The 14,370-nt window shown below is 38.4% G+C and overlaps 1 protein-coding gene across 5 annotated transcripts in view; it reads right to left on the reverse strand.

The window, feature by feature from the left end:
• Positions 1 to 14,370, reverse strand: part of CAMK4 (calcium/calmodulin dependent protein kinase IV) — a 239,870-nt gene that overhangs the window by 89,687 nt on the left and 135,813 nt on the right. For 4 of the 5 annotated variants that reach the window (XM_082455785.1, XM_082455784.1, XM_082455786.1 and 1 more), the window contains exons 4-5: positions 5,347 to 5,409; positions 3,268 to 3,350 (exon numbers count right to left, since the gene is read on the reverse strand). The exons of the other annotated variant lie outside the window; for it this stretch is intronic. In XM_082455785.1, the coding sequence (XP_082311911.1) occupies positions 3,268 to 3,350; positions 5,347 to 5,409 (146 nt within the window). The remainder of the gene's footprint in view (positions 1 to 3,267; positions 3,351 to 5,346; positions 5,410 to 14,370) is intronic. 5 annotated transcript variants of the gene reach the window in all.

Consider the following 14,370-nt stretch of genomic DNA (forward strand, 5'->3'; position numbering starts at 1 on the left):
CAAGGAAGGGGGGCCCTGGCAAAATCCCCTGGCTAAAATTGGGACCCTTAATGAGCAAAACCCTATGAGCAACAGTTGACAAGAAATAGATCCACCCTCAGGAAGCCCAGCTTTGAATCAGTCCACTGCCTGATTAGATTAAAGTGATCTGTTCCTTACCTAAACTGCCTGCTGGAGCAAAATAAAATCTGCTCTTTTGGAAGGCAACAACATTTAAAGCCTCAAATTCTAAAACCTTTTATACATAATGTTTAGCATTTGAACAAACATAATCTAGCAAGCAAAAACACAAGGAGAAAACAGAAAAAAAAAGACAATTAAAAATTCACAAGATATTCTGATACTGGAGTTAGACAAAAATCAGAAAAAAAAAAAAACCTTTAAAAAAATTTAATTAGAAGACCAGAAGGACACTGCTAAATTAGTTATCTTAAAATACTATCATTTTCTGGAAAAAAAATACTTGAAAATTTACTCTTAAACAACCTCAGAACTTGTCCACTTAAAAAGTTCAATAAATTTATAAGAATTGTGACTAGATTGAGAAAGACGGAACAGAAAACGTTCTGGAGGTTTTTCCATGATATCGTAATTTTGTGGAAATTTTTTGGGGGGATTTTCTTGGACACAAAATATCACTGATTTTAATCCCTAAAATTGTAATCCATTGTCCTATGCAATTTACTATTCATACTCTACATGAAACAGCAGATTCCACTTGGATTTACCATGTTTCGGTTTTTAGGAGCACCGTAGAACAGATCTTTTGTTAATAAAATACAACCATTTTGACTACAGTGGACTAACATAATTATCTCTTCATCAGTTGCTCCATTAGTTCATTCATTAGATACTATTAGAGTCATCATTAGACCAGAAATGAATTTCTATCATTACAATTAAATATGTTTGGTTTTTGACCTAAGTACAGGAAAAAGAGACCATATTATGATTTTTAACTCTCAAGAAAGAAAGCAATAAATGGATAATAATGCAGGATATGTTTTCAGTTTGATACAAATTTAAAGATAACTGTAGAATTAAGTAACTTAATGGCAACAGATATGCGGACAACAACATTCAGGGGGAAAAAAGCCTATTATCCACGACCACTAAGAGTTTATAGGGTAGTTGAGTGCTCTACTGGCTGTCTGCCATTCTTTAGATGTCCTCTGTTAAATCCAAATATTTCATCCATTTATCACTGTAAATGAAATTTATCAACAGCATTTAGTTTTCCACTCTTATCTATAGCTGAATTAACTCTATTCCATCAAAATCAAGTAGACTGCAAGATGAGAGAACCAGAAAGGCTGGGGAGAAGGGAAGGAAAGAGACTCCTGATTCCAAAATGATTCAGACAAACAGAGGTTAGAAGGTAAATAGTTAAGTGCCATTGGTAGATGACAACTTCATTGTGAAATTCCTGTCCTGCAATTATTTACAAAGAACAGGAGATTTTTCTCTGTTAGACCATAATTAGCAGAGAAATATGTAAGTCTTCCTTAGGAAGATCTCACGGCTCCAAAGCCATCAGGATCTAACTATAATTTGACTCTGTTAATGTACGTAAAGAAGGAATATGTCCATGAAAGAGTCAGCTAAAAAGGTGTTGAAAAAGGACCAATTACTGGCAAATTTAGGCAACATTCAAATAAACTAGTCCAGAAGAGTCTTGACTAAGCATATGGGAACATGATAGTTTTAGGATAAGGCTATCCTTATAGTGGATCAGAGTGTCTCAGCTTCCTTAGGATCATAGTACAGCTTCAAGTTTGTTCTGAGGTTCAGAGAAGTTAAGCAAACCGCTCTATGTTAGTTATTTGTTCCTTAAGTCAGGATTTAAAACCATGAGTCCAACTGACTATGAGCCAAATACCACAAGAAGTATCAATATATGTCTAGGCTACCTATGTTTACTTCCCTCAGGTGATTCATTTATTTGTAAAGAATGAATATAGTTTAAATGCTACAATTTTTAAAATCTGATAAATTCACATAACTTGCTCTAAGGAAACTTTAGTATACATCTGAACAAAATGTTGAAGATACATATGTAGCTCCAATCAAGGCCGTTTTGCTTCTTCCTATCTGAAGATCCAACTCTGCACTGGGTAACATTAAAAGCAGACAGGAACTTTGAAAACCAATACGAAGACTTTTGGAAGCTCTTGAAGAGGCAGTAAATTTAACTGGGTGGAGTAGGGGTGGGGAAGAAGGGGAGGCATGCTCTTCTCCTAACACATTCTAAACCCTTAGGTATCTTTCTCCTCAGAGTCCATTCACTGTAGCAGTTGCTCACTCACTCATTCATGCAGCAAATATTTATTGAGAATTTACTGTGCTCCAGGCACTCATGCTACATTAGCAGTTCATCAACCTCTCTTCTGTCTTCTGTCTTCAGTCCACTTCTCTCTTAACCCTTTCTTCAACCAACAAGACCTTTACATCACAGAAACTGCAGTTTCTTACCATTTCTGATATATACCTACTCAGTCTCTTTGTCTTCTTCCAATTCCATTCTTGCTTAATTACCCTGTTCAGCACAGCAAAGAGCTCCCAAGAGCCCATCAGGGCAAAGAGGGAATTCTGAGAAGATGAGGAGGGTAGGAAAGCTATGGAAGCTTAAAGTGTGTGTCTCTTGTACAAATAATGTACCTATATTATGCGCTACCAGATTTCCAGAAATACTCCCTGCCATCCTCAAACCTCTGCCTTGAGTGATGAACATATGAACCGACAACTAAAATTGGTTATAATTGGATATAACAGAACATGTTTTTCTCTGCAACTTGGAACTCTTTACACAGCCTAACAAAGAAAGTAGGCCTAGAAACAATCATTTGGAGAGAATTGATTTTTATGGCTTTTGGATCATAATAAAGAATACTATTGTAATACATGTTTAACTTTCTATAATTCTCATTGAATATTTTCTCACAAAATATTCTCATAAATCTTACTATTTAGTTTAGACTTAGTATGACTTTAGAAATTCTGCTTTTTATCTAGAAGTAAATGTTTGCAGAAGTAAATAGTACCATGTTTCTATTTTTGTTCACTAAGCTTCCCAAATTTTCGTCTACCCACATCTTACCAAATACCACTCTCTTTCCATTCTACACTCCTTTTAAGATCTATTTTAGTAGAAGTTATCAACTGGCATAATATGTCATTATGAAAAATTTCAGGAGAAATTTCCTTTTGGTTATTTTTGGTGACTGGAAGCAAAACCTTACTGTGGTTACATTGCCAGGACCTACTCACCTGTCAAACAGCTCTCCTCCTGTGACGAGTTCTAGGACCAGACTGATTTCTATAGGGGTTTCAAATATCTCTTTAAGTTTTATCTGGGAAAAGATATAAAAAAAATCACAAATTCTTTATTTTCAACTTTCTAGAAAATAGTTAAAATTATGGCTACAACAGCACTCTCTGTAATAGCAATATGTTGGATCATGGTTAAAAAAGCTTCCTTATTCTAGTACCAGGCAGTCATTTGTCACTCTCTGGTTGTTTCTATCAGTTACCTCATTTCTTCAAAGGTCCTTTTGAGTTTTTATATTTTTTATTTTGATAGTTGAAAGATACCTGCCCTAGAAATGTTTCTTAAATTTTGCCAAATCATCCCAATTTCTGCATTTCAACAGAATTTTAAAAAAACCAAAAAGCAAACAAAAAAAAAACAAACAAGCAAACAAAACGTCCTAAACCATTTGAAAGCATCATGGTTGGTAGAGATGCAAATGCCTCCTTCTTCTAGAAAGGGACTTCAATTAGGGGTCTAAGACAGAACAGGACCAGGTTAAAGTCTGTCTGTAGGGAAAGGGAATCCCTTAACAGCTAAAAAGTTGCTGGATGATGAAAGGATACTCAGAAAAGTAACAGTGATAGTGATTTGATTGACCATAACAAGGTTTTCATCACATTCAGATAATCCATCCAATTTTGGATATTTTCCTTCTGAGAATCTAGTGACCAGGACTGATCTATATTTGAGGAAAATTCCATATTGACTTCTCTTTGAAAGAAATAAGACGGATAATGTAAAAGTGGTGATTATACATGGTAACTTTTGTTAATTGCTTACCCAAAGCCCTTCTCCCCCTACTTTACTGCAAACAGAACCCTGATTTGTTTAGGGAAGCAAGGTACCTAGCCTTAAATTATGGATTATGTTTGGTCTAAGCCACTTATGATAACCCTACTCCCTAATTTTCCAGTCTCCATGCAGTTTAGGGTGATCTTGTGACCAGATCTTGTGGCCACAAACTGAAGAGAATTCTACCGCAGCTGGAAATTCTGCAAAAAGCTTTTACGCTTCTCATCAGACTCTGCTTGTTAAGCCTTTCCACTACTTTCTGTCTTGAATATAGACCTGAAGACTTGTGAACACTGTGGAGCAGCCACTTTAGGACCATGAGGGAAAAGCATGAAGGTGAAAGCCAGTGCACTGAAGATGGGCAAACCAGTGGATGGAAGGTGTCTGGGTCCTGGATGGCATCACTGAGGAACTGAACGAGTGTTAACAGCTGCCTGCCTTCTGATTTCTTACAACGTAAGAAAAATATTTGTTTAGACCACCATATTCAAGTTTTCTGTTATTTACAGCTGAATGCATTGCTAACTAATATACAAGTTTTAAGCACTTTGCCTTGAGCCTAAGCATTGCAGGTCATCCTCGGGAACACCACAACTTTCTCAGAGAAATGAGTAAAATATTTTAAGTAAGTGACTCAATTTATAGAAACAAGTTATGGCCTGGAAAATGATTTTGTTCTTTTCACTTCATTGGCTCAAGAAAGCTTTTCCCCAGCCCTTCTTTCCCTCAGTGCCTTTGTCTGGACATAGCCTAGAGCAGAGCTTGGGAGGACGTTTTATTTTCCCCATTCAAGTACATTATTTATTTGAATCTTCACATTGTCTCTGACGCAAATACTCTCTCATAGGAGACTGAAATGACTATGGAAAGCAATGCATTTTCTTCACAGGCGTTTTCAGCAATGGCATATTAGTAAGATAGGCCCACAAAAGAAAAAAGCCTGTGTCTTATTAGAGTGAAAAAAACTCTCCAATTTTAGTTATCCTCTTATGCATGAAAACATCAATGGTATATATTGCTGAACTGCCCATTTTGAAACTCTTTCAAGGGGTATAATTCTTAAGATTTATTCAGTTAAAAAGAATTGAAAAACGGGATCAGATAAGGACAAGAGCTAGGCCAAGGTGGCTACTTACTGGAGGTGGAAGAGTCCCTTTCTCATCATCAGAATGGACAGTAAAGAACAAAAATCTCATCCTGTAACATTGGAGATTATTTGAAAAAACAGGCTAAAAACCACTTACAATGTTTGGATGTGAGAGGCGAAGAAGAACTCCTATCTCAGTTCTTACGATTTTTTTGTCCACCTAAAAGGCAAAATGAGAGAAACTGAAAGATACTCCCACCTTAGAAATATCTTCATTGTAGCAGAGAGTCAGAAACAGCAATAACCACCTGGATGAATCAGGTCAATGGCAGAGGTTAATTTCTAAGTGTTGCCTTCCTCCCTTTTTTGTCCAGCTGCATGTCTTTCCTCTCTGTTTCAGACATAAAGAGAACTAGTTACAAATATGGGTCACAACTTGTCAGACCGCTTGTGTGGCCCCTTTGCTATCAAAAATTATCACTATCACCACAAAGGCACAACTACATCTCAACCTATTCCTCCTCCTTCTCTTCCTTTCTTTTTTGGATCCTTGACCCAAACCCATTGGAGCTGTCAATCACTTCGCTTGCCTTTTTCCCACAGAAGTGAGCACATAACCCAGCCTAACCAATCAGAGTACTCTATTCTCTGGCCAAAGTGACTTGAGTCAGGGATATCCACCAGATCCAAGTCATTACGATCTGGGTCCTCCCCCCAAATTTTGCTCAAATAATCAAGAAAGAGGTATTCTCTTTTCCTCTGAAATTGTGAGAGCAAGAGTATAGAGTCTGCCACTACCAGGGACCATTTTTGATACCATATGGAGATCACTTCACTGAAAATGGAGCCAACACAGAAAAAAACATTGCTAGAGATGAAGAATGAGTACTGCTGACCATGTAATCCACTGGATTCAGTTATGCATAAGCTAGTTTGCCCTTTGAGCTGTCTTATTATGTGAGCTACTGAATCTCCTTTTCTACTTAAGTTATCCGGAGTTGCTTGATGCTATCAGTGATGTAAGCTGAAGGAAAATAAAGGGGTCTAAGGAAATGATGACTCGATATGAAAGGTTGGAGTAGAGATTTGGATAAAGCAGTTCCTCAGATCTATGTGTTTTCTGGGAGGGAAGAGGATCTACAACATTCATCATATTCTCCAAATGTCTGAGCAGAGGAAAGCCTAAAAATCTGATCCATTTAAAAAAGAGAAAATGTGTTCCATGGAACTGGGGAGTCAAGGATCTCTCTTGAATGTATACGTAATGAATGTATAGTACATAGTAAGGGTCTAATATAGTTTTTAATGTGCTCAGCCTCATGTTAAACAATGCTGGGCATATGAAAAAACAAACAAAATATCATCTTTTTCAGAGGAAGATTAATATCTAATTTGGGGCATAAGACTCCTCTAGAAGATGCCATAAGAAGATAGAAGAACATAAGTTGTAAACAAGTTTTGTTTTAAAAATTCCATTGTTCAGTGGAAGATCATTTTTCTGTGAGTCAAAATACTGCTATCATTCAAACAGTGGGCTAACTCTAAAAGACTTTGAAATCATTAGCCATTACAAGTCATGCTATTGGACTTCCCTGGTGGCGCAGTGGTTAAGAATCCACCTGCCAATGCAGGGGACACGGGTTCGATCCCTGATCCGGTAAGATCCCGCAAGTCGAGGAGCAACTAAGCCCAGGTGCCACAACTACTGAGCCCGCATGCCACAACTACCGAAGCCTGTGTGCCGAGAGCCTGTGCTCCGCAACAAGAGAAGCCACCGCAATGAGAAGCCCGCGCACCGCAACGAAGAGTAGCCCCTGCTCGCCACAACTAGAGAAAGCCCACGCGCAGCAATGAAGACCCAACGCAGCCATAAATAAATAAATAAATAAATAAATAAATAAATTTATTAAAAAAACAAAAAAGTCACACTATTGTTAATATAAAATGAAGAAAGACTTGTTTAAGTGTGCACAGGTGATGCTAGTGTGATATGTGGGCTGCTGACGGCCACTCAGTGATATCAGACAGCCCAACACATGGGATACTGACAGCATGGTCTGTGGGTAATGTAGTATTAGAGGAAAACGCTATAAAAGTTCTTTTATCTAGTTAAAAAATCACATATTTCATGAAAATTTGCTATTGAGCAAGAGTCATTCTACTTGTATCAAAAGAGAGAGCTCTGAGAAAGAGGGGCATTGCTAAAACAGGCAGATGACACTGACAGATCTCTTCCAAAGAGTTCTTGGCTCACACTCCATTTCAGTTCTGTAGATGCTGTTGAGGAAAATTTGGATATAGATGATAATTTCTTAATTATTTTAAAAATTTTAAATTTTTTTCTAGCTTTGCTGAGGTATAATTGGTATACAAAAAACCACACGTAATTAATGTAATGTATACAATGTGGTGAGTTTGGACACGTGTATAGATTCATGTTACCATCACCACAATCAAGGTAATAAACATATCCATCACCTCCAAAAGTCTCCTGTGTCCCTTTGTTGTGTGTGTGTGTATGTGGGGTGTGTGTGTGTGTGTGGGGTAAGCACACTCAACAAATTTTTAAGTGAACAATACTTTATTATTAACTCTAGGCATCATGTTGTACAGTAGATCTCTGGAACTTACTCATTCTGTATAACTGTAACGTGATACCCATTGAACAACAAATCTCCATCTCCCCCTTCACTTATCCCTTAGGAAGTACACCTACTCTCTACTTGTATGAGTCTGACTATTTTAGATGCCTCATATAAGAGGAATCATTCCGTGAACACAGATTTTTTTTTTAACGTTTTTATTGGAGCATAATTGCTTTACAATGGTGTGTTAGTTTCTGCTTTATAACAAAGTGAATCAGCTATACATATACATATATCCCCATATCTCTTCCCTCTTGCATCTCTCTCCCTCCCACCTTCCCTATCCCACCCCTGTAGGTGGTCACAAAGCACAGAGCTGATCTCCCTGTGCTATGTGGCTGCTTCCCACTAGCTATCTATTTTATATTTGGTAGTGTATATATGTCCATGCCACTCTCTCACTTTGTCCCAGCTTACCCTTCCCCCTCCCCGTATCCTCAAGTCCATTCTCTAGTAGGTTTGCGTCTTTATTCCCGTCTTGCCCCTAGGTTCTTCATGACCTTTTTTTTTTTTTTTTAAGATTCCATATATATGTGTTAGCATATGGTATTTGTTTTTCTCTTTCTGACTTACTTCACTCTGTATGACAGACTCTAGGTCCATCCACCTCACTACAAATAACTCAATTTCATTTCTTTTTACGGCTGAGTAATATTCCATTGTATATATGTGCCACATCTTCTTTATCCATTCATCTGTCAATGGGCACTTAGGTTGCTTCCATGTCCTGGCTAGTATAGACAGAGCTGCAATGAACATTGTGGTACATGACTCTTTTTGAATTATGGTTTTCTCAGGGTATATGCCCAGTAGTGGGATTGCTGGGTCATATGGTAGTTCTATTTTTAGTTTTTTAAGGAACCTCCATACTGTTCTCCATAGTGGCTGCACCAATTTACATTCCCACCAGCAGTGCAAGGGGGTTCCCTTTTCTCCACACCCTCTCCAGCATTTATTGTTTGTAGATTTTTTGATGATGGCCATTCTGACTGGTGTGAGATGATATCTCAATGTAGTTTTGATTTGCATTTCTCTAATGATTAGTTAGGTGTTGAGCATTCTTTCATGTGTTTGTTGGCTATCTGTATATCTTCTTTGCAGAAATGTTTATTTAGGTCTTCTGCCCACTTTTGGATTGGGTTGTTTGTTTTTCTTAAATTGAGCTGCATGAGCTGCTTGTAAATTTTGGCGATTAATCCTTTGTCAGTTGCTTCATTTGCAAATATTTTCTCCCATTCTGAGGGTTGTCTTTTTGTCTTGTTTATGGTTCCCTTTGCTGTGCAAAAGCTTTTAAGTTTCATTAGGTCCCATTTGTTTATTTTTGTTTTTATTTCCATTTCTCTAGGAGGTGGGTCAAAAAGGATCTTGCTGTGATTTACGTCATAGAGTGTTCTGCCTTTGTTTTCCTCTAAGAGTTTGATAGTGTCTGGCCTTACATTTAGGTCTTTAATCCATTTTGAGTTTATTTTTGTGTATGGTGTTAGGGAGTGTTACATGTAGCTGTCCAGTTTTCCCAGCACCACTTATTGAAGAGGCTGTTTTTTCTCCATTGTATAGTCTTGTCTCCTTTATCAAAGATAAGGTGACCATATGTGCGTGGGTTTATCTCTGGGCTTTCTATCCTGTTCCATTGATCTATATTTCTGTTTTTGTGCTGGTACCATACTGTCTTGATTACTGTAGCTTTGTAGTATAGTCTGAAGTCAGGGAGCCTGATTCCTCCAGCTCTGTTTTTCTTTCTCAAGATTGCTTTGGCTATTCGGGGTCTTTTGTGTTTCCATACAAATTAGTGAATACAGATTATTTTTTATCACAATCTTCTCTTCCACAGGACAATAAGGATTTACTCACTAATACAAAATAAATATATTTTTCATTACTGCATGATGCTTAAAAAGATTTTAAGAACATGGGTGTCTCTAAATTAAGATTTGTTAATATTCAAACCTATTTTTCTCACTACACATTTAGCGTTTATGTAATATAAGGTTTTCCCCCTTGTTTTTTTTTTTTTTTTTTTTTTTTTTTTTAAAAATTTATTATTTATTTATTATTTTTTTTTATTTTTGGCTGTGTTGGGTCTTCGTTTCTGTGCGAGGGCTTCCTCCAGTTGCGGCAAGTGGGGGCCACTCTTCATCGCGGCGCGCAGGCCTCTCACTATCGCGGCCTCTCTTGTTGAGGAGCACAGGCTCCAGATGCGCAGGCTCAGTAGTTGTGGCTCACGGGCCCAGTTGCTCCGCGGCATGTGGGATCTTCCCAGACCAGGGCTCGAACCCGTGTCCCCTGCATTGGCAGGCAGATTCTCAACCACTGCGCCACCAGGGAAGCCCCCCCCCCTGTTTTTGTATGTTTTTGATCCATATAAAATAAGTGTCAGAGAGATCCTTTAATTTTTTCATATGACACAGTAAACAAAAACTTTTTAATACAAATAAGAATTTTAAGCAAATTTATTTTTTATCATGTTATGTCACACATTAAATATTGGGATGCCTTCAAAACTTAGTTCTTTGAAAGTTATCTAAACTCTGGAAATATTCAAAACATACTAGATTATTTGGACTAGCAATCTTCTAATGTAGTTATTTATTTTTAATTCAGAATTAATTTTTCTTTAAAGGTAATTTTGAAAAGGGTAATTATTTTCCCACTATACTCCAGATCAGTGGTTCTCAAAGTGTGATCAGAGGACCCTTCCGGGTCCCTAAGACTCATTCAGGGTATGTATGACGTTCTCCCTTTTCCAACTGCACATCTGGGTAAGGCTAGATTTTTTCCTATACTTGAAACAAAACAACATATTGAATGCAGAAGCAGATGAGAATCCAACTGTCTTCTATTAAGCCAGATAATAAAGAGATTTACAAAACAATGCCACTCTTCTAAGTATTTTTTTATTTTGGAAAATATAGTTACTTTTCACTAAAAATGTTGTTTATGTTAAAATATACTGGGTTTATTACTGTTATAGTTTTAATTAATTAATAAATACTTAATAATTCTTTAATCTCTATTACAGTGGTCCCCAACCTCTTTGGCACCAGGGACTGGTTTCGTGGAAGAAAATTTTTCCACGGATGTGGGAGTGGGGAAGTGGAGATGGTTCAGGCGGTAATGTGAGTGACGGGGAGCAGCAGGTGAAACTTGGCTTGCTCACCTGCCGCTCACCTCCTGCTGTGTGTCCCCATTCCTAACAGGCCGCAGACAGGTACTGGTCCGCAGCCGTGGGGTTGGGGACCCCTGCTCTATTATATCGAGATTCTTTAATCTCTAATATAGTAAATGTGTATAGCTATTTGGGATTCTCAGTAAGTTGGAGAGCAAAAAGGGCTCCTAAAGCCCAAAAGTTTGGGAACCACTACTCCAGAAAACTTAACATTATACATTTGAAAACAGAAAATAGAAAAAAAAGAACAAAATTGTAGTAATAATTTAAATGAAAGAAAAATGTGAATGTGGTCTCCTTCCTGCTCGAATGCTGGAGCCCAGGTTGAATGCAGGTCATGACTTAAGTGGAGCCTGAGAAGAATCAAAGAAGAAGGAAGTTAGAGAAAAATGTGGTATTAAAAACCGTCAATCCACAGAGAGTAAACTGAGTGACAAAATCTGGACTAGAAGCCAAAGTAATGACAACCAAGGAAACCAGCAGGCGGTAAAGTTGAGAGGGAGAAGTGGACAAAAAAGCAGGCAGATAAATGACTGAGAAGCCAAGGACAAGACAAGGCTGAGGTCAGAAAATCCTTCCCAGAGAGGTTAGCTGAGAATCACTTGTCATCTCTTGAAACAAAGCCTAGAGGTTCCTAGGCAGCCGGACTTTGGGGGTGGTTCCTCCAAAGGTGTCATGTCTTGGAGGTCACACCGATGTGCGTCTTGACAGCCATTTCATCTGATATCTTCTCAATATTTCTCTAGTTCCAGGAGCTATTGTTTCCTTCCTACTTCTGACTTCCCCTTCCAAACATGTGGGTAGGTCAGCATAGGGTGTGAGCACTGGCACTGCCATTCAGAATAAGTGTTGTTTTCCTAGAAAATAACTGTTAAGCAAGTTAACTGTTAAGCAACTGTTAAACGAGTAGAGACTACTGCTGTACTTCTTCTAGGATTCAGACAAGTAAAGCAGCATTTCCACATAAAATGCTCAGCTTCATCTCATTTTCTTTGCAGGGGGACTCCCTGGTGGTCTAGTGGTTAAGACTCCATGCTTCCACTGCAGGGGGCACGGGTTCGATACCTGGTTGGGGAAGCTCTGCATGCCTTGAAGTGTGGCAAAAAAGAAAAAAAAAAGAATTCATTTTCTTTGCAGAGATTGAGACCATAAGTCTTATTTTTTCTCTCTGCTATTTCTCTGGCTTCTTAGGCTCATTTTTGGTTTTAACAATGACCAGAGAACATGATGTGAAGTACAGAACTGTGCTCCTCAAATCCTTTGTGGAAAGAGGCAAAATGTAAATTATTAGTGGGTAAATAAGCAGACAAATATCTTTAAATTTTCACAATTCTTTTCTGCATAGCTTCTGCTTAATTTAGCATCCTGTTTTCTGACATATCAACAAGTACATGCTGGCACTAACATGCTTGGTGAAAAGACTTGACAACTGGAGCTTTGTTAAATTCAAGAATGACAGTTTTAGCCTACAAGGATTTGAAAGCTAGGAACTGCTATTTGAACATGCAAAAATCAAATGTGGGACACTGAGAAAAATACTGAGGTTTTCCTACCTGAGGCTAATATCTCCAACAACTACAGAATTTTAGCCAAGTCTGACTATTCCTTTATCTTCTTGACCTAACAGAAACCTGGGCATCTCATGACTACCTTACTTTCTTTAGGGTCTTCCCAAGTGGTGACTTGTCTTCATGCCAGTAGAAAAGGTACCACAGGGCCTGGAAGGAGGACAGGGTGTCCTTTTTGCTACTCATTGCTATGTCCAGACCATTTCTCCTCCCTTATGCCTCCAACAAAGAGGCCAGTTTAGCCAGAGGAAAGTGACAGAGGAGGAAAACAATAGATGATGACAGAGTCTCCTAATGACCAGAAGCCAGGATGAACATGGTAAGGACTTGATATTTTTGTATCAGAGAGGTCAGACACATTTGGAAGATTTTGAGAGAGGAATGACATGACCTCAGTTAATTTTTAAAGGGATACTCTCACTCTTGGGAATTCCCTGGTGGTCCAATGGTTAGGACTCTGTGCTCTCACTGCTGAGGGCCCGGATTCAATCCCTGGTTGGGGAACTAAGATCCCACAGGCCAAGCAGTGCAACCAAAAAAAAAAAAGAAGGATACTCTGACTCTTGCAGGGATGAGGATGTGAGGATGATTGGAAGAGTTAAATCAGAGAGACTCAATAAGAAGTTATGGCAGTTATCCAGGTGAGAGTTGATGGTGACTTAGACCCAGGTGCTAGTGATGAAGGAGGTGAGTGAGAAGTAGATGAACATTTTTTTAAGGAAGAACCAACAGTATTTGAAGATGGACTGGTTATGGGGTATAAGAGAAAGAGAAATGCTAAGGTTGACTGCTTGTTTTTCCATCTGAGAAATGGGTAGAATAATATTGCCATTTACTGAGATGGTGAATAAACAGGTTTAGAAAGATGCTAATAATATCGTGTCCCTGTCCATTGTACTGAACTCACCTACCATTCATCCCCTTTTACTACAGCTCACTGATCATCGAATTGATCTTTCAAGAAGCCAAGATCATTTCCACTTCTGAGCCTTTCCACTTTGTACTTGATAGTTTTTCGTCTTGAATGTTCTTCTCCCAGATATTTCCGTGTGACTTTGGACTCAATGGAGAGGAGAACGGTAGGCGCAGCTACACAGAGGAGGTGATGGTTCAGAGGTGGAGGCAGTGATGAGCAATAGACATGGTGGGGTGGGACCGACAGAAAAAGTAAACTGTAGAGAAACCAGTATTCTATTTTACATTTAACAAGACTAGTATAATGCCAATCTGGTTCTGACCAGTATGAGAAGACAGACTAATAAGCATTTCACTCAGATAAGCTTGGTTTTGAAAATTGTGAAACAGTATTCTTTGGTAGTTCTGTAACAGCCACTTCCTACTCTCTGCCGACTCTAAAACATTTGGGAGGCAAAAAGGAGAAAAGTAGAGCTTTCCAATGGAGGAGGATCCCAAGGATTGGAACTGAATTTAAGAAGACAAAAATGGCTCTCAGAAGCTCAACCCAGAAAGAAAAACACTTGTCTTTCAGAACCTGAAACCTCTGTAAATCAGGTAGGTTCAGAAGACAGCAGCTCTTCCAAAGGAGGTAACCTCTCCTCCTTCATTCTTAGAGTCTAAAATATAAGACTTCCTGCTTGCAGATGCTAGAAATTCTTTCACGGGGAACAGTCTTTTACTTTACAGTGAATGAAGGAGGCTTAAAATATTCCTGGGAGAGATAACAAGCTGAACAAAGTTTATACAAAAGATCTGGCTGATGCCAGACTTTCTCTAGAAACAGGTTTGGCTTAACAGAGGGAGAGAAAAAAGGGAAGAGAACATGATATATAAAGTAGAAAGGA

The sequence above is a fragment of the Balaenoptera physalus genome, assembly GCF_965194825.1.
Source record: "Balaenoptera physalus genome assembly, chromosome: 3".
In the NCBI taxonomy this organism is placed as follows: domain Eukaryota; kingdom Metazoa; phylum Chordata; class Mammalia; order Artiodactyla; family Balaenopteridae; genus Balaenoptera; species Balaenoptera physalus.